The 22487-nt window shown below is 35.0% G+C and overlaps 1 protein-coding gene across 1 annotated transcript; it reads right to left on the bottom strand.

The window, feature by feature from the left end:
• Positions 1–8213: 8213 nt before the first annotated feature.
• On the bottom strand, positions 8214–10004 carry LOC127870126 (transcription factor CP2-like). The gene has a single exon (XM_052412782.1). The coding sequence runs from the start codon at positions 10002–10004 to the stop codon at positions 8214–8216; it is 1791 nt and encodes a 596-aa protein (XP_052268742.1).
• Positions 10005–22487: the final 12483 nt, after the last annotated feature.

The following is a 22487-nucleotide window of genomic DNA, read 5'->3' as shown; positions in this document are numbered from 1 at the left end:
TTTTTATAATAACGTATGTGTGTTTCTGCGAATACAAAATTGCACATATTTTCCTTTTTCGTCACTGTATTTACGTGTTTTTATGAGTGCTTTACTAATTGCCGAATTATAGTCAATAAAACTTTGTGTTTGATTTAACGTCGTTATATATCAAAACTACGATGCAGCCAGTATGGCATTTTCAGGACGTACGCGGTAGTTTAGTTTCAGGCAAATTAAGTGCTCTGTGCCGGTTGTGAAATACGTGTTTGCTTTTTCGGATATTCAAATGACTTTAAATGTTTTTCTTTTCTTAACATTACAGTGTAGCCAAACTATACTTTCGTTTTGGTCCTGCTGCTTACATTGTGCTTACGACAAACATCAAATAAATATAATTGAATAGTGTACACATTTTTATTTCATCACATGTGTTTACACATATATTGGATTATTATAAAATTTTACATCAGGATATTCAAAAAGGCTACTGATTATCATTTACGTCATAATATTAAGATGGATACTGGGGATCATTTACTTCAGGATATCCAATATTCACACTGATGATAATTACCTCAGGATATTCATTATTGAAACTGAGGATCAATTACGTCAGGATCTTCAAGAAGGCTACTTATGATTATTTATGTCAGGATATTCAAGAACGCTACTGATGATCATTAACGTCAGTATATTAAGATAGATAATGGGGATAATTTACGTCAGGATATTCAAGATGGATACTGATGATAATTTACGTCAGGATATTCAAGATGGATAAAGGGGATCATTAACGTCAGGATATTGGAGATGGAAACTGTGGATCATTTATGTCAGGATATTCAAGATGGAAACTGGGGATAGTTTACGTCTTGATATTCAAATGGATACTGATAATAAATCACTTTAATAAAATCAAAATGGATACTAATAATCATTCACGTCAGTATATTCAGGATGGATACTGATGATCATTTACATCAGGATATTACAGATGGATAGTGATGATCTTTTACGTCAGGAAATTTAAGATGGATACTGATGATAATTTAAGAAAGGATATTCAAGATGGATACTGGGGATCATTATCGCCTGGATATTCAAGATAGATCATGATTATCATTTACGTCAGGATATTCAAGATGAATACAGCTGATAATTTACGTCATGATATTCAAGATGGATCCTGATGATCATTTACGTCAGGATATTCAAGATCGATACTGGGGATCGTTTAAGTCAGGATATTAAAGATGGATACTGTGAATCATTTACTTCAGGATATTAAAGATGGATACTGGGAATCATTTACGTCAGGATATTTAAGATGGATACTTTGGATCATTTACGTCTCGATATTCAAGTTGGATACTGTTAATCATTTACGTCACGATATTGAAGATGGATACTTGGAATCATTTACGTCAGGATATTCAATATTGAAACTGAGGATCATTTACTTTATGGATATTCAAGACGAATACTGATAATTAATCACGTCAATTTATATTCAAAATGGATACTGATGATCATTTACGTCAGGATATTCAAGATCGATATTTAGGATCATTTACGTCAGGATATTCCAGATGGATACTGTGGATGATTTACGTTAGGATATTGAAGATGGATATTGTGGAGCATTTACGTCTGGATATTCAAGATGGATACTGATAATAAATCACATCAATATATTCAAAATGAATACTGATGATCATATACGTAAGGATATCCAAGATGGATACTGATGATCATTTACGTCAAGATACTCAATATCGATACTGGGGATCATTTTCGTCAGGGTTTCAAGAAGGGTACTGATGTTCATTTACATCAGGAAATTTAAGATGGATATTGATGATACTTTACGTCAGGATATTCAAGATGGATACTGCATATCATTAACGTCATGATATTCAAGATGGTACTGATGATCATTTACGTCACTATATTCAAGATGGATACTGATAATCATTTACGTCAAGATATTCAAAATGGAAACTGATGATCATTAACATCAGGATATTCAAGATGGATACTGGGGATGATTTATGTCAGGATATTGAACATGGAATGTGGGGATCATTTACGCCATGATATTCAATATGAATACTAGGGATCACTTACGTCTTGATATTCCAGATGGATATTGATAATAAATCACGCCAGGATATTCAAAATGGATACTGGTGATCATTTACGTCAGGATTTTCAAGATGGCTACTTATGATTAATCACGTAAGGATATTCAAGATTCATACTGGATATCATTTACGTCAGGATATTGAGAATGTATACTGGGTATCATTTACGTCAGGATATTGAGAATGTATACTGGGGATCATTTACGTCATGATATTCAAGATTGATACTGGGGATCATTTACGTCTGGTTAGACAAAATGGATAATGATTTTAAAAAATCACGTCAGTAATTTCAAAATGAATACTGATGATCATAAGCGTCATAATATTCAAGAAGGATACTGATGATCATTTACGTCAGGATATGTAAGATGGAAACTTGATATCATTTACGATAGGATATTCACGATGGATACTTGGGATCATTTAAGTCTAGATATTCAATATAGATACCGATAATAAATCACGTCAGTATATTCAAAATATATACTGATGATCATTGACGTCAGTATATTTAAGATGATTCTGGTGATCATTTACATCAGGATATTATAGATGAATACTGAAGATCATTAACGTCCGAAAATAAAGATAGATACTGATGACGATTTACGTCAGAAAATTCAAGGTGGATACTGTTGATCTTTTACGTCAGGCTATTCAAGATGGATACTGAGAATCATTAGCGTCAGGATTTTCAAGATGGCACCCGGGGGTCATTTACGTCAGGAGATTCACAAAAGTTTCTGATGATCATTGACGTTAGGATATTCAAGAGTGATACTCGGAATCTTTTACGTCAGATATTCAAGATGGACACTGATGATTATTTTCCTCAGGATATTCAACATTGATACTAAATATTCATCAGTATCCATCTTGATTATACTGACGTAAATGATCATCATTATTCATGTTGAATAAACTGGCATGATTAATTATCAGTATCCATGGCTACTGATGATAACTAATGTCAGGATATTAAAGATTGATATTGAGGATACTTTATGTCAGGATACTCAAGATGGATACCGATGATCCTGAACGTCAATATATTCGATATGGATTCCGGATATCATTTACGTAAGGATATTCAAGATGGAGACTGAGGATTACTTTCGTAAGGATATTCAAGAAGGCTACTGATTATCATTTACGTCAGGATATTCAAGATCGATACTTGGGATAATTAACATAAAGATATTTAAGAAGGATACTGATGGATGGAATCATTGACATCAGGATACTTAAGAAGGCTACTGATTATCATTTACGTCAGGTTAATCAAACTGATTACTGATAATCATTTAACGTCAGGATAATCAAGATATATAATGAGGATCATTAACGTCATGATATTCAAAATGGATAATGAGGATCATTTACGTCAGGATATTCAATATGGGTACTGCGGATCATTTACGTCAGAATATTAAGATGGATACTTTGGATAATATACGTCAGGATATTGAAAAAGGATACTGATGATCATTTAACGTAAGGATATTCAAGATGGATATTGATGATCATTAACGTCATAGTATTCTATATCGATATTATTAATGATCATTTTCGTCAGGATATTTAAGATGGATACTGATGATCATTTATGTCAGGATATTCAAGATGGACATTGACGTCAGGATATTCAAGATTGATACTGAGGACTATTTATGTCAGGATCTTCAAGATGGATACAGGGGATCATTTATGTCAGGATATTCAAGATATATACTGATGATCATTTACATCAGGATATTCAATATGGATACTTGGGATCATTTACATTAGGATTTATAAGAAGGCCACTATGATGAATTACGTCATGATATTCAAGATGGATTCTAATGATAATTTCCTTCAGGATATTCGAGATGAATAATAAGGATCATGTACGTCAGGATATGCACGATTTATACTGAGGATCATTTACGTAAGGATACTCAAGAAGGCTACTGATGATCATTAACGTCAGGATATTCAAGATGGATACTGCGGATCATTTACGTCAGGATATTCAAGAAGGGTACTAATGATCCTTTTCGTCAGGATATTCAAGAAGGGTACTGATGATTATTTACGTCAGGATATTCAAGATGGGTACTCTGGTTCATTAACGTCCGGATATTCAAAATGGATACTGAGGGTCATTTACGTCAGGATATTTAAGTTGGATACTGTTGATCATTAACGTCAGGATATTCAAGATGGATACCGGGGGTCATTTACGTCAGGATATTCAATATGGGCATTGAGGATCATTGACGTCAGGGTATTCAAAAAGGATACCGATGATCATTTACGTCAGGATATTCAAAATTGGTACTGAGAATCATTAACGTCAGGATATTCAACATGGATACTGATGATCATTTACGTCAGGATATTAAAGATAGATACTGAGGATCTTGTACTTCGGGATATTCAAGATGGGTACTGATTATCACTAACGTCAGGATATTCAAAAGGATACTGATGACAATTTACCAGAGAACATTTACCTCAGGTTTTTGACGATGCTGGAACAGCAGCGTCCAAGGTTTCATAACCAGTAAAAAAAATCTTCACAATGGCGACCTATGTAAAAGACCGAGCCAGTCCGATTGAGATAACTCGATTTTTCAGTTACTTCCGTTAGCATTCGCCACTGCGTAGGAGATTGCTCTTTGATTTTCATTGATAACATTCTCCTAGCAGAGTTGTCGTTCGTGTTGATAAATGTAAATATTAATAGAACAGCATATCCTGGGGAAACAGATTCAATAAGTGTATCAGAACGTTAATTTCAAATTAGTAATTTTACATCCATTTTATTTTATGGACCAATGAAACAACTATATATTTTCTCTATTTTGTTTGATATTTGTTCTCGATTTAGTAAATAAATTGCGAATAAAAACATGTAAAATTAACTTTTTACGTGATCACAAAACTAAAGAATGCGAACGATTTCGAACCTGCAAATTGTAAACGCTGCACTGCTATGATATATTTAGATAAAACAACATTTCTTTGCGTAGTTGTCTGTTCCGCTAGCGCAGTGGTAAGGACGTTCGCTTTCTCACCTTTACGACACCGGTTCGATTCCCGCTCCCGGCGCAATGTTATATTTTGTATGTTTTGTGGTCACCATTCCTGACAGTTGTTTTTTTCCCGAAAATCTCATCCCCCCCCCCCGCAGCATTTGACCATATAAAAAAATTAAAAAGTATTTCAGTACAAAACAAATAGCTGGAAATTGCAATATTTGTTCTCGATTTAGTAAATAAATTGCGAATAAAAACATGTAACATTAACTTTTTACGTGATCACAGAACTAAAGAATGCGAACGATTCCGAACCTGCAAATTGTAAACGCTGCACTGCTATGATGTATATAGATTAAACAACATTTCTTTGCGTAATTATCCGTCCCGCTAGCGCAGTGGTAAAGAGTTCACTTTTTCACCTTTACGACACCGGTTCGATTCCCGCTCCCAGCGCAATGTTATATTTTGTATGTTTTGTGGTCACCATTCCTGACAGTTGTTTTTTTCCGGAAAATCTCATCCCCCCCCCCCCCGCAGCATTTGACCATATAAAAAATTAAAAAGTATTTCAGTACAAAACAATTAGCTGGAAATTGCAGCCTTCATTCAAAATTAGTCCAACTGTCGTCAATCTAATCTTATTAGGTAGGAGTGCTGGACACACTCCGGGTCCCAACATTATGCAGCCTCAGCGCGGAGGTAACTCATTACCTTGGAAAAACACAAATACACACACTGGGTGCAGCCTAGGCGCGTATAGACTCAAACAGGGCAACAAACTCAAGTGCGGGCACAATCATTTAAAATTTACATATTGAATACGATATTCTAACAGAAATTACACAACCACCTAAGTGTACATACCATGTTTGATATTTCGTTCGATTGTTAGATTTCAGCATATACATGTATAAGGTCATTTCGCTATTAGTTAACTTATCCATATGTTCGTGGGCGAACTCGGATAGTCAAGTGCTCATACGATTGAGCTCACATGGTCCGGCTATGCATTGTGTCACACCGGTCTTTCTAACGTGATAATAACGTAGTGACGTCACCATCTATGTATAGAATGCCGGCTATGTGCTCATACCTACTTTCGAGAATCATCATGAATGTATTGCCATACTTAATGAACAAGAATGTGACCCGCCTCCCAGTTTCGCTCAATGGGTCAAGTTACCCACGGGTACTACTTCCCCGTACCCCTAAACTTTTTTCGTACCAAAAATGTTTCGTTCGCAAATTTTTTTCGTACCAATTTTTTTTTCGTACCCAAAATTTTCGTACCCAAATTTTTTATCGTACCCAAATGTTCGTATCAACATACACAATTGTGGTGATATAGATAAACTTAAATTGATGTTTTATATCCATCCTCTTCAAAAGCATCGTCACACCAGTACTGCCAGTACTTTGATTATATTTAAATTATACTGATGACCATCGTTAATCAGGATTGAGATTTACAATCCACAAAAAATGTTCGGTCAGAATTTTTTCCGAATGTCTGCACCAGATTATGTTTCTGTGGTTTAAACAAGACTTTTGTTGTCAATGCAATAAACCATTTTTAATCCGTCAATCAAAGTATTTTAGTGTTTATAGCAGTGTGCTTGCTCTAAACAATTTACATTAATCGTATATAACAAACAACGTAAACAGAGCGAAAGGCAGAACAAATAATGTGGAAATTGACAATTGACTGGTTGCTGGTTGCTTATAATATTTTTATATTTATTAACACACATTCCAAGATCAGTCTTAAGCAAACGCATTCTGCAGTATAACATGTTTTATAGTTTATCTCGATCTGATAATTTGTTGTAGGACAACGTTTTTTCTCAGTAACTTAAGCAAAACTCAGACTAAAGCACATAAGTAATATAATTTTAAGTTCGTTGCTTTGCTGTCAACAACTGCTATAATGAATGAAATTAAACTATTGATTTTAATTATTTGCATGAACTAATGAAATGTAAACTGTTTGTTTACGTCAAAGCATAGTTCAGGCACACAACTGGGCCCAGGCGTTGTTCAATAGGTTACACATGGTAAATATACCCGTTAGCTCGTCAATCGGTCAACTGTTTTAAACAAAAAGTTTTTTAATATAAAAATATACATGAAATATTGCATTCAGTAAATAATGTGCAAAACATATATAAAATAGTGAAATGTGTTTAGAATCACATATTTAACAAAACATATTAATTTATATTACATAATACTAGTAAGTTTAAAAATACAAAATATACACAAGGTAAAAAGTGAGAACAAATACATAATTAAACTATTTGGGACATTTTTGTGGACACCAAAACACGTTCTCCTAATCGTGCAACTGTATGCAAAAATAATATATTGAGTCGCCTTCTGGGGAATCTGGGCTTAACCCTGTGCATGCTGGGAAATTTGTCGTCTGCTAAAATGTCGTCTGCTGAATCTCTAAAATTAGCATTTTCTTCACACAAAAAATCAAAAAATACTATCAGAATAGCAAACAGTTTGGATCCTGATGAGACGCCACGTTCTGTGGCGTCTCATCTGGATCCAAACTGTTTGCAAAGGCCTTCAAAATTCGGTTCCAGCACTGAAAGAGCTAATGCGTAAAGTGTCGTCAGGATTAGCCGTGCAGTGCGCCCAGGATAATCAGGGACAAATATCAATAAACAGCGGAAAATTGTCGTCCAGGATAAGCCTTTGCGGAATGCACAGTCTAATCTGGGATGATACGTTAGGCAAGTTAAGCGCTGTTTTCTCATTGAGCGGCTCTATACAAGAATCATTCGAATCTTCGAAAAACAAGAATAATGTAATTAATGAACATATCTATTACATTGAAGATTCAATCTAAGAACACACACAAACGAATATCATAATAAATGAATTTGAAAAAATACAATGTATATACATCTGTCGTGAAAGAATTATATCAGTTATGGAACATAAAAAATCAACAACTTTCTACGCTTACTTCACACACAAGAATTCAGAAATTGTCGTTTAACATCAAATATTAAATGCTTTTTAAAAATTGCAAACAATTTTATTTAATTCATTCCTCGCTTTGAATTAGGATTCGAATGCAGTCGGCATTATTGGTGTCGTTCATGATTTTGATAACCAGCCTCGCCTTATCGGGCATGTTCCGAACGACATCATTAGTAAGTCGAACGTTTATTGCAGACGGTCCCTGGAGAAACACGTCACTAACTGCGTGCTGACCAATCTTTGCAATTTCCCTTATTTTCTGATTCAATTCTTGACTGGAAAATTGTTCCATGTACACCGCCGTGTACGCAGGATCAGTTTGCGTACACATAAACACGGTCAGTTTCGGTCTTACTGCGTGCGATAGCAGCGCGTTGTTTAGGCGAATCCCGTCTGCGAGTCCGCAAATCTGAACGAGATCTTCTCGATCAAGACGAAGGATATCGGCGCCTGTAAAATTTCGGAAAACGTTGACGAATTTTGCGAAACGGTTGTGGAACAACCAGGTTTTCACCTCCGTCGCCGTAGCGTTGACGGAGATCATCGTGGGTACCCATGACATGACCGAGCCCTCGCTAGATACGCTGTCCGTGCTGAAAGGCGATGATGGTGGGGATTTAAGCTCGTATTGAGATGATATCCGTTGAATATCCGTTTTTATAGGGCTGCTATGGGTGTGGCAAATGGGTTGGCTCAGTTGGCAGAACTGAGCTTTACTGCTCGAGATCTCGGACTTCGTGTGAACCAGCGACTGCGCTTTGTCAAACTTAGCTTGAATCACTTGTTCAACTGGAATCTCATTTAAAACAGTGTATTCGTAGGAGGGACGATAGTTTCCCTTTTCACTATCGGTTTTCTTGTTCATTTTTTGCCAGTCCGTATAAAGTTTACGGTCAGCACCTTTTAGTCTGAAGACTCTGATCAGGCAGAAGGCACAGTGGATAAGCTGCGATTCTTGGCGTTCAGATTCTCTGGTTTCGACCTGAAGGCGGAATGGAACACCTTTCTCTCCACCATGTTTTTTCGGAGAGAATTCTGTGCTGATACAATTCACTTTCACGTAAATGCCAGTATCTTTTGACGGGTCCCAAACAAAGTCGATGGTGTTGTGTTCTCGTGGATTGACGTTAACGTCAACCAAGCCGTACGATGATGCAATGTCAATATCAAGAATTCTCACACCTGGTCGATCCTTTGACCAGAAATTAAGCTGTTCCCTCTCCGTGTATTGAAGTCGCCGATCGTGGAAGCAAACGCGCACCGTGCTCCTAAGGTACCCCTTTGACCCAGTGAGATCGCTAAGTTTCTTCAACTTTAGCTCGTACGACTGCATTTGATTAAGATATGTCAATGTGTCCTCATTCAGTTTAACAGCTGGTGAGGTAGCGGCTCCAAGAATGTACTGGAAATTGCTGTTATGATAGTCCTGTTTGAACACAGATAATGAAAGAAGAGCTTCGCTTATGTTAAACGAGGCAGTGCTGAGCTCAACACCTGATTCCAAATTCGACAATGAGCTCCCCAACTCGACAGGTAAATGTTTCAATGAGCTCCCCAACTCGACAGGTAAATGTTTCAATGAGCTCCCCAACTCGACAGGTAAATGTTTCAATGAGCTCCCGAACTCGACAGGTAAATGTTTCAATGAGCTCCCGAACTCGACAGGTAAATGTTTTTGCGAGTCGGTGGTACTGAGGGCAGCAGTGTTGGGTGGCTGGTAACTGTAAGAGATGTCGCTGTTCACAAGGCTTTTCATCTCAGCGTAAAATTTGTGAAGCGTCGGAAACTTCATGTCGGGGTAGTGCGACGTCTTCTTTCGCTTCTGTGGACTTTGCATGCAAGTCTGTGTGTTCATTATATTATTGTATCAGTTAAAAGTCGTATCAGCTAGCAACGAGCATTCGGGAAAAAAAATCGCAGTCGACGGTAAATCACTGACGCCTTAGTCCTCAATCGTCTTTAAGGCGAACGGATGTTATCAATCATTCTCGTGATATTTCAGCAGTCTGTCATAAAATTTTCTGTATCAGTATATATATGGGTATCAATATTCCAATTTAAACAATACGCCAATTGACTTTCTGAACAAATCGCAAAATTAATATTTTCCACACAGTTTCGTTCACAAATTAAGAATGTCACCTCTTCAAATAAATATTTTTTTCTTATCCAATACACAGAATATCAAAATAAATGATCTGGTTTTCGGTCTCCTTTAAATAAGTCTAACCCCAAGCGTAGTAAGCTGTCCAGTCCTCATTTACAACTCGCCACTTGTTCATATCCTTAGGCAAAAGCCTACTGCGTACTCCTATTGTATCCAAGTTCAACAACAACTACCCATCGGGTATCTATTGATCGTATCGTATTTACACGTAAGTCCAGGTTGTCACGTGTATTATTACCTACATCACACATCATTAAAATGAATAAAACTTCGGGGAGGGGGGGGAGCAGAGAATTAGAAGGCCAATGCAAAGCATTGGGGGTTAAAGCGGTTTTTAGGAGTTCTAAACCTCAATCTTAGCCCACAGTTATCCCAGAAATATTTATATGTACATATATATTAGAATCAAATCATTGTAATTCAATTAAATAGCAATAAAAAAAGAAAACATAATAACAAAAAATACTTACTTGTAAATACTACTTTATTCCACTTTATATTATATTAATACGAATTAATGAAAAAAACAAATTAAGAAAGTTATTCCTAATTCAGACTTAATAACTGTTTTTAGAAATAGGTTCCTGATAACAAGATACATTTCTCACCGTAAAATATGAACTTTATATGTATTATGCCATTTTCTTTCCAACGATTACATCAATATATTTTTTATATTGCATAATTACAAGAAACTGCATCAAATTGCCTTTATTATTAAATATTTTAAGCACAATGCGTTGTGAACAACCGTTATCACTCTTAGTTTACGGAAACACCCTCTGTCTTAGCCAGAGGATTTTTTTTTTACTCAAAATATTCGGACATCTAGATTTTCACCTCATATCAATGACTCTTAATTTTCGGAGAGTTGCATTTTATCAACAGTCATCCTTTTACGTTGATCCGTTGACACAGCGCACAAATGCTTTTACACCCGGACAACAGTCATAAAACCTCACAGACGATAGCTAAGAGTAAGTGGACCGTAACATGTGCTTCATTTGGTTACCTAATAAAGTGTAGATATTAAATGCAACCTCAGGCGCGGAAGGACCTCATTAAATTAAAAACACACGCACGCACACACACACACACACACACAGTCGATCGAGCAAAAATTTCTGATTCATGTTTTCACAGTTTTCATTTAGAATCTGTTCGGGTACAACTGATTTCTGTCAATTCGCGCCAATTATGATTGTAGTGAAAGTTCAACCATGGGGTATCTTTCTGTAAAACAATATCTTCCATAATTATGGAATGGTTACGCATTCATTGCAAACATATCATTAAACGTTTAATATTTAACGACGCAGTATTTAGCTGACGCCATTATTTTGGCAAGTATCGTCATAAAGAGGATTATGTTTACGTCGTTGCAATGTGCATATTTAAGGTGTGTCTCTAAATTTTCGGACACATACTTATGGAAATATGTTTAAGAACCCACGATAACTAGCCAATAATCCTGCAGGAAAATTGAAAATCTTTCAATTACAAATAAATAACTGGAAATTGCAGCTATAATTCAAAATTCGTCCCAACGTTCTTGTAAGCCTGGTAGCCAAATTATGTAGTATTGCTACACAAACACTCCGAGCCCTCAAATAATGCAGCCTCAGGCGCAAAAGGACCTCATAAAACTTCCTAATACACACGCTCGTAAGATTCTACTCAAACTGCACTCCTGTCATATTTTTACATCTTTGGCACTGCATCGGGTCATATCATTTTTAGCTAGACAATTATATATGAAATATATATAGTGGAGCTATCCTACTCACCCCGGCATTGGCGTGAGTCACTCTGGATCAGCAGACGATTTATTTCATAAATCAATCTCTGGGTTAATAGTCGCCATCTTTCGAACTACTTTCAAAAGTACAACAACAACAATAACAGTAGAAAACAATTTTAATTGCGAAAAGTTGAAAAAATGAGTACATGTGTCACGGTTGTTGAGTGGAATAGTGTTATTTTCAACTGTGTACGAAGCATGTGAACTGGTAGTGGAATAACCGAATTGTTGGTGGAAATGGAATTTAGAAATATATCTAATAATTCATCATTTTTCATGTCATGATCGTGTAGAATTATCATCAGCATCATTTCTGTGACACATTGCAATATTCAAAATACAAGTGTTTCATAGCTATGGTGCTTTTGACATAGTTCACTAACCATCAAGACTGAAATGATTCATGCACACAGCACAGGTGGGTAGCGTGTGGCTATGATATTAATTAGTGAAAACATCATTTTGAATGATAAATAATCATATTATAACGAAAAATTAACTTTTCTGGAAAAAATAATTTCACTATCAAATATATATATAACAAGGTATGCAACTCAAAATCAGCCCAAACGGGGTGCATCGCTTTGAACAGCCATATCTTCATCAATTGTGCAGCGATTTTCACGATCTCGGTCTTATTCAACGCAGAAATGAATTTTCTTTCTGGAAATGTATATGTCTTGCAATATTTTTACAAATGCTGGGTCAACTTTTAAGAAATAACACGATACACAACACGTATGACCCAGTTGACAGTGATCATGCTTTCTTTAGGAATGAAATCCCCAGCTGTAAAGACACACCTCCGCATTGGACCAATGAAATCACTCGTATGTTTAAAATGTCAGTTAGTTGAAATGTATGTAAACAAAGGTTTCAAACGGCGCTGGACAGTTAGTCTTGATGCAGAATGTAACGACAAGAACGGTAATAATGTTTTTTCATACGTTATATTGAATTATGGTATCGAACTACATGAACTTTGTAGGGAAGTTGCCCTTTACTCCGTGAAGGTATCAGTCTTAAAGACAGCATGATCACTGTCAACTGGGTCATGCGAGTTGTGTATCGTGTTATTTCTTAAAAGTTGACCCATCATTTGTAAAAATATTGCAAGACATATACATTTCCAGAAAGGAAATTCATTTCTGCGTTGAATATGACCGAGATCGTGAATATCGCTGCACAATTGATGAAGATATGGCTGTTCAAAGCGATGCACCTCGTTTTGGGCTGATTTTGAGTTGCATACCTTGTTATATATATATTTGATAGTGAAATATTTTTTTTTCAGAAAAGTTAATTTTTCGTTATAATATGATTATTTATCATTCAAAATGATGTTTTCACTAATTAATATCATAGCCACACGCTAACCACCTGTGGCACACAGGTAAAGTAAATAATTGAATTTGTGCAGAATGTTTATTTTTTACAAATTATTATTTAATTTAACCAATTTATTTTTGATAGATTGCACTGAAACTCAAAGTCTAAAGCTTAGTAAGACACTTAAGCCAGTTTTCTAAGAAGAAACAATACTTGTTCAGAGTATAGCAGGCTCATGCCGCCTCTGGTTTATTTATTTGGCCTCGGCCTTTAACCTGGGTCGCTTTGGTTTCAGGTGTTTAGCCTCCATATCAACAAGGCTTTCTCGACCCTATTTAAACTTATTCATATTGTTTAAAGATTTTGAGAACCCTCGCTCAGTGCCAGTGGGGATAAAACAGGGACCTTCTTATAGCTAGATGAATGCATCAAATATGCCAGCAACACTTTATAATCAATAACTTTATAATTGATGATTCTGTTCTGTTAACTACATTACTAATTTACCAAAACAAAGTGAAACACATATATATACATATAGTGATCGCACTGTCCGTCTGTCTATCCGTCACACTTTGCATTTAGGTTTCGAAAAAATGCTCATAACTTCTATGTCGCTTCAGATGTAACATTCATATTTGGTATGCATTTGTATATGGACAAGGCCTTCCCATACACACACAAATTTTGACCCCTTTGACCTTGAACTTAGGGTCGGCGTTTAGGTTTTGAAAAATGCTCATAACTTCTATCAAAGCGTTTATCGGGGGCGTATGTCATCCTACGGAGACAGCTCTTGTTTTTGCTACTGTCCTCTGCACAAACCATGATATATCTGTATATATGCAGCCAACCAAATCAGTAAAACTATTTGTCACTTAATTACAGTAAACTTATTGCATGTTAACTTTTCAACAATATATATATATATAATTATATATAACAGATCTTGAATAAAACACACATCAAACTTCAAATTGTTTTAGTAAATTATTGGCTTTAATTGGTATTGTGACATTGACAACACTCATGCATGCGACTATACAATTATACAACTATGGGACACATTATTTATGAGAAATTCCAATACATCAACATAACGTCTCAGATTTAAGGCAGATAATCTAGTGCTTTTTTGCTGCCATTTTTACTATTACACATTTTTTCATTTTATGGTATGATGCATTGATCTTGTTTCTAAATTAACCAAGCAATCATGTTAAACTTTTGAAGAAAGATGTTGTCTGATAAATATTGAAAATAATATCACTACAACGTGAACAAAATTCAGTTGAATACTGTGACCAACGAAGATTTGCCAAAGAGCAATTCAGATCATGATTTAAATTAAATACAAGTAATATGAAAGTCTGCCTATTGGATCCCAGTTATGACTTATTTGTCAAATCTGCACATTAATTTGCCCTTGGCCATGTAGAATTGGGGACTAAATACCATCAAGTCATGTAAAAAGGAGCAGGGTATAGCACGCTGCTATTGATCTCTTGAGCTTTCACATGAATTTTACGGGTAATTTTCATACAACAAATGATATTATATAGTGTAATGATAAAGCATTATGAGCACAAATTATATCTCTTACTAGTGGTGCAAAAATCAATTAAGTGTCACATTTCAAAAGAAAATTTATATAAAAAGGTATTATTAATTGTTAAAACGTTATAAAAGGTTATTTCAATTCACTAAAGCATTTAATTACAAGAACAAGTGCATTTTATGTCCATTACAATACATGTAACAGTATTGGCATTGTATTTATCTGCATTTGATGTGCCTTTAATACACTTAAATATGCAGACCAGACACACTTCTAACAGAAACAAATGTATTTTTCCAGCATTAATACTCTTCAAGTGTATTTTATATCATCCCAAATACACTTTACCAGGAAAAAGGTATGTTAAAATGCATTTTTAGTTTGTTTTAAGTATATTTTCAAATGCATTGAGACACTCTTTTGCAAAAAATGTTGAACAAAAACTTGAAAATATTTAATATACTTAAGTGAAGTAATAATTAAAGTTTTGTATGAGCATCAAAAACAGTGTCAAATTCATACCAGTGCCTATTTAGTAACAGTTGGCCTTATATGGTCTACTTGTGGTAGAAATAATGCATTTTGTATAATACAACATACATAAATAAAAAATTTAGCTGCCCATACAGTTCAATACAATGTTCAATTAACTACACTATGCAAAGTTGAAATATGACATCAAGCTTGGAATAATCTTTTCAATAAAGTATAATATGCTGTTTTAATTTATAAGTGAAATAGACACTGGCATATAAAAACTGATTTTACATCAAAACTAAATGTTTAATTTGATTTTTAGCTCCACTGGCCAAAGGTACTGTGTCCATCGTGCGTCCGTGCATTAACTTTTCCTTTAAACATCTTCTCCTAAACTTCTGGTCCAATTCTGATGAAATTTCTTAGGAATGTTCCTGGGGTGAACCTCTTTCAAATTTGTTCAAATTATGCCCCTGGGGTCAAATTTGACTCTGCCCCGGGGGTCACAAAATTGAAAATTTGCTTATATAAGGCCTATTTTGTGAAAACTTTCAAAATCTCCCGTCCATAACCATTGGGCCTAGGGCTATCAAAGTTGGTATGTAGAGACATCTAATAGTCCTATACCTAATTTGTTCAAATTATGCCCCTGGGGTCAAATTTGACCCTGCCCCGGGGGTCACAAAATTGAACATATGCTTATATAGGGTATATTTTGTGAAAACTTAACAAATCTTCTCGTCCATAGCCATTGGGCCTAGGGCTACCAAATTTGGTATGTAGTGGCATCTTATAGTCCTCTACTTAGTTTGTTCAAATTATGCCCCAGGGGTCAAATTTGACACTGCCCCGGGGGCCACAAAATCAATTATATGCTTATATAGTGCCTATTTTGTGAAAATTTTAAAACTTTTCTTGTCCTTAACCATAAGGCATAGGGCTACCAAATTTGGTATGTAGTGACATGTAATAGTTCTCTACCAAGTTTGTTCAAATTATGCCCCTTGGGTCATATTTGACCCTGCCCGGGGTCACAAAACTGAACATACGCTTATATGGGGCCTATTTTGTGAAAACTTTAAAAATCTTGTTGTCCATAACCATTGGACCTAGGGCTACCAAATTTGGTATGTAGTGACATCTAATAAACCTATACCAAATTTGTTCAAATAATGCCTCTGGGGTCAACTTTGACCCTGCCCCAGGAGGTCACAAAACTGAATAAACGCTTATAAAGCGCCTATTTTGTGAAATCTTTATAAATCTTCTTGTCGAAAACCATTCCGACTATGGCTACCAAATTTGGTATGCAATAACATCGTATAGTCCTCTACCAAGTTTTTTCAAATTATGCCCTTTGGGTCAAATTTGATCCTGACCCGCGGGTCACAAAATTGAACATTATTTACGCTTATATCTTGCTTATTTTGTGACCTAGGACCTAGGGCTACCACATTTTGTATGAAGTGAGATATAGTAGTCCTCTACAAAGTTTGCTCAAATTATGCCCCTGGGGTTAAATTTGACCCAGCCCAGAAGGTCACAAAAGTGTACATGTGCTTAAATAGGGCCTATATTTAAGTATTTGCACATGCAGAGAAATTTGTTTCAGCCTTTTTAGTGTAAACTCACCTCTTGGGATATTAATTTGGCTTCAATAGAAAAAAATCAAAGCATACACTTGTTTATAATGTGTATGTGTATATATATATGTATATATATATATATGTATATATATATATATATATATATATATATATATATATATTAGTTAAACTTAAATTGATTGACCATCGATAAAAAGATATAATAATATATGTATATATATAAATATATATATATATATATATATATATATATATATATATATATATATATATACTTGTAAAACTAAAAATTAAATATGTATGTTTCTATTACATCATTTAGGACTTTTATTTTCAGACAAAGTAGAGTGAAGCTTAAAACAGTATCCAATTGTTACAGTCAATTTTGGGAAAATCAACCTTATAATTATTTTCTGTGTTGGTCAATGTCATAATTGGTATAAAATGTATATTGAACTGGAAGTTTCCTTTATTTTAAATGATAACATTTGCTTGGTCAGCCATAATTGTCACAATCAAGTGGTCTTTTTACACTGTAGTTTTCTCACTGACTATGGGTTTGTTCTGAGAATGAGCCACACAACGTATCGTTGGGGAGATGAGTTGTCAATTTTATGTGTATCAGTCTTTCATAATCCAGTATACCTGTAAAAAGTGAATTTGTAAATAATAATCACACAATATACACAATTAAAATTGTATGCATTTAGATTTATTTAGTACTGCACATTAATCATTTTCAAAAAATATGTAGCAACATTATATTATATAATGCTGCAATACTAAAGTAATTTACTAATTAAAGGTCGCTGATGTGTAATGGATGTGGTGTCCACCTAATGATCTGGAGGTCAATGGTTTGATCCCCAGTGTGGGAGCATTCTTAAGAAATCTCCAAGAGACACCCAAGTACTGGTTCTAGGCCCAGGAAACGCACTCAAGAGCATTTCAAATACATGTATGTAGTAAGTACTTTAAATTTAATCGAACTAAAAATTGGATAAAAATTAAAAACTGAAACCCTTATTAATACATTTTATTTTGAATCAAGCAAATGTGGAAATTCATTAAAAATAATGAGAAAAATTTTAAAATTCTACTTTAAAGTAATCATGATAATTTAGATTATTTTCAGAATATTTAATGATGATAATGATACAATTATATATTACCTAAATGATAAAAATAAAACATGTTATGTTAATTTATGAAAAAAAACGTTTTAATTTTATCAATATCATGGTAATTACAACTAGATACAGGCAATTAGATCAGAAACGTGCATTAATTATATTAATGATCAACCCAGACATTTGTAGTGATTTATGGTCACTATTTTGATTAACGTTCTATACATGACCTGTCATAAAAGGTATTTTTTAGCCAGTACTACAATCGGCAATGATAGTCTGTATTTCATACATATTCCACCGTCTATTATCGATTCGCTTCCTCAAACTGAACAAATATTTAATGTTTACATCGCGAAACGTAATGCATCTAGTTTCACTTTCGGTTTGGTTGGTTTTGTAAACACCGTAATTTCATCTTAAAAATTGGATGATAGGGTGATTAAATAATTGTGGAAAAGTAAATCACTTAGATAATAGGTCAAAATGCAACACAAATGAACGTTAATAGTGCTCTTAATATCAAAGTTTCGGTAAAAAGTTTGGCGCTAGTTCAACGCGCATCGTATACAGCCTCATAACAATAGACTGACAACCTTTTGGGTAGTAAAGTAGTAATACAAGGCAATATGGCGACCGTTAGCCACGAGGCCTATCTTACGGAGGAATCCGAGATAGCCGATGTATCACGATTGTGGCGTGAGTGTGAGCGTGCAAATGTTAAAGTTTGCATACCACCCCAAATATTTCCTATGTCCCTTGACATATTGCTTTAATATTTTGCATACTTCTTAACCAACATGACCCCAACTTATAAACAAGAGCAGACAACTGTATCAAGCATTTTGTAAGAATTATGGCCCTTTTTCACTTAGAATATGCATATTATTGATAAATCTATGTTAAAGTTTGCGTACCACCTCAAATATTTTCAATGTCCCTTGACATATTGCTTTCATATTTTGCAAACTTCTTTACCAATATGACCCAAATCTATAAACAAGAGCAGACAACTGTATCAAGCACTTTGTAAGCATTATGGACCTTTTTCCATTTAGAATATGCATATTGTTGATAAATCTATGTTAAAGTTTGTGTACCACCTCAAATATTTACAATGTCCCTTGACATATTGCTATCATATTTTGAAAACTTCTTTACCAACATGACCCAATCTATAAACAAGAGCAGACAACTGTATCAAGCATTTTGTAAGAATAATGGCCCTTTTTATGCCCCCCTTCGAAGAAAAAGGGGTATATTGTTTTGCACATGTCGGTCTGTCCGTCCGTCCGTCCACCAGATGGTTTCCGGATGATAACTCAAGAACGCTTAGGTTAGGATCATGAAACTTCATAGGTACATTGATCATGACTGGCAGATGACCCCTATTGATTTTCAGGTCACTAGGTCAAAGGTCAAGGTCACAGTGACTCGAAATTGTAAAATGATTTCCGGATGATAACTCAAGAATGCTTACATCTAGGATCATGAAACTTCATAGGTACATTGATCATGACTGGCAAATGACCCCTATTGATATTCAGGTCACTAGGTCAAAAAGTCAAGGTCACAGTGACTCGAAACAGTAAAATGGTTTCCTGATGATAACTCAAGAATGCTTACGCCTAGGATCATGATCATGACTGGCAGATGACCCCTATTGATTTTCAGGTCACTAGGTCAAAGGTCAAGGTCACAGTGGCTCGAAACAGTAAAATTGTTTCCGGATGATAACTCAAGAATGCTTACGCCTAGGATCATGAAACTTTATAGGAACATTGATCATGACTGGCAGATGACCCCTATTGATTTTCAGGTCACTAGGTCAAAGTTCAAGGTCACAGTGACTCGAAAAAATAAAATGATTTCTGGATGATAACTCCAGAATGCTTACGCATAGGATCATGAAACTTCATTGATCATGACTGGCAGATGACCCCTATTGATTTTAAGGTCACAGTGACTAGAAACAGTAAAATGGTTTCCTGATGATAACTCAAGAATAATTAGGCCTAGGATCATGAAACTTCATAGGTAAATTGATCATACTGGCAGATGACCCCTATTGATTTTCAGGTCACTAGGTCAAAGGTCAAGGTCACAGTGACAAAAAACGTATTCTCAAAATGGCTGCCACTACAACTGACAGCCCATATGGGGGGTATGCATGTTTTACAAACAGCCCTTGTTTGTCTTAGTAGCTGAATATTTTGTTAAATTTTGTGTTTAGATCCACTTGACTTCTAAAGTATCAAAGCTATTGCTTTCAAACTTCAAATATTTTCTTACTATCATGAGGGTACTGTACCTGCCAAGTTCAATTTGACCTTGACCTTGAATAACCTTGACTCTCAAGGTCAAAAGAATAAATTTTGGTTAAATTGCCATAACTTCTTTATTTATGATCAGATTTTATTACTAATTTGACAAGACAATTCTTACCTGAATACCACAATGGATTCCACTCAAACAGTACCCCATGCCCCAACCCAGAATCCGTGCCCCCCCCCCCCCCCCCCCCCCACAAAAAAATAAAAAAATAAATTAATAAATAAATTGAAGGACCGTCCAAACTTCCCATCCAAGCTATTGCTATCAAACTTGAAATAAAATCTTACTAGTTTGTTTTATGTCTTTACAAATGTTCAATAGATTGTGGAAAATATACCTGAACTATTACCTTGACCTTATTGAATAATTTCCCCATGATGGCTTACGTTATACTGTCAAGCACTCGAACAGTCAAGCGCGCTGTCCTCTGACAGCCCTTGTTTCATCAACAATGTTAAGTCGAATATCTCCACCAATACGATTTTTTTTAAGAAACCCTGGCGGATATGTTACTCTGGGGACATTGATTGATATCATTTTCGGTGCAAACACTTTCACTGGCATACCTTTAAAGAAATTTGTAAATAAAGTGCTAAATAGGGGACAAATCCCTGCATCGTCGACTTCAAATAGCCAAATTTCAATAAATCCTGAATAATAATTACCAGGATTTTTTTTAACATACATGATAATACCTCATTTGCATATACCAAAAGATATTTTAATTTAAAAATGCTTTTAAACAATTATAAAACTGGATTTACTTACCCTACCGAAATTCAGCAAAATTTATCGGAAACTTTTCCAAGCACGTCCAACTTTTTACATCATATCGGGTTTCCGGGGGTGAATAAATATTACTGATCGTAAAACTGAAGTACTTGAAGAGGCATAGCAGATATTGTAACAATAGCAAACAAATATAAAATAGTGAAGCGTTGTGAGTATCGTCTAAGCTAAGAAACAAAATCATACCGCCTCGCCATTGTTCAATTCGGTTTTAACAAGCCGTACACCCATCCCAACGTATTTTTTTAAAGATGCTATAGAGAAAACAAATGTTATCAGATATCAATGAACAAAAACCTATTCAAATGTGTTCAACGGCGACAGCATCTTTTCCAAAAGAGATAACTACATTTCTTGAGATCGGAGACGACTTCATTAAACTGAATTGTGATGTTGACAAGCCAGGCATTTTGTTTTTCGTAAGCAGGTGGTTAGTTTGGTGTATGTGTTAATGAAATATGGTTGGTGAAATGTAAACAAACGGAATGACAGCCACTCTGTACCGTCGCTTCTAGAATAATTAACATAACACATTGAGAAAATTGCAAAAAAAACCAACACGCACAAACCCTTCCTCTGTTTAACATAAGAAATATTGCGGAATCTGATCATACTGAACACTCGTGGCAGATTTTACTTGTCCCTTAACACGAGGAATTTTATACTAAAATGACGGAGACTCTCGGATCACTATAATGTTCCGCGGACATTACTTTTCTTGTTAGGTCTTTAGGTCTGAACGATTGAAATGCGGTTTTAATTTTGGACATGTCCTAATGATCCTATCAAATTGAGATAACCCCGGTAGTCGCAGACATCGTGATTAATTCTTATTAGCGATAATTGGAATCGTATGTTTTCGAAACAAACTTCATTCATTATTGATGCACGTGCGGGAACTCAAATACTCTGGAGTTCTTGTAAAATGTGAAGAATGGAAAAATGGTAAGTAAGCTGCATAGAATGGCATGTTAAGTTTAATATTAAATTCTTTAAAAATATTGAATCAATTTCAAAGACTGCATGTCCAGAGAAAAGTTTCTTTAACACAAACAAATAAGAATTAAAAAGTGCATAATGTTTTATTTCTAACAAGAACATTGCAATGTTATCATCTGCTAACTACTCTTTATTTTTGTATTATTA

Source organism: Dreissena polymorpha, chromosome 2 (genome assembly GCF_020536995.1).
Source record: "Dreissena polymorpha isolate Duluth1 chromosome 2, UMN_Dpol_1.0, whole genome shotgun sequence".
Lineage (NCBI taxonomy): Eukaryota > Metazoa > Mollusca > Bivalvia > Myida > Dreissenidae > Dreissena > Dreissena polymorpha.
The sequence above is the reverse complement of the archived record's forward strand: the minus strand, read 5'-3'. Positions and strand labels throughout refer to the sequence as shown.

Coding starts and splice junctions, on each gene's coding strand:
- LOC127870126 (XM_052412782.1), bottom strand. CDS start 10,004: ATGAACACACAGACTTGCATGCAAAGTCCACAGAAGCGAAAGAAGACG.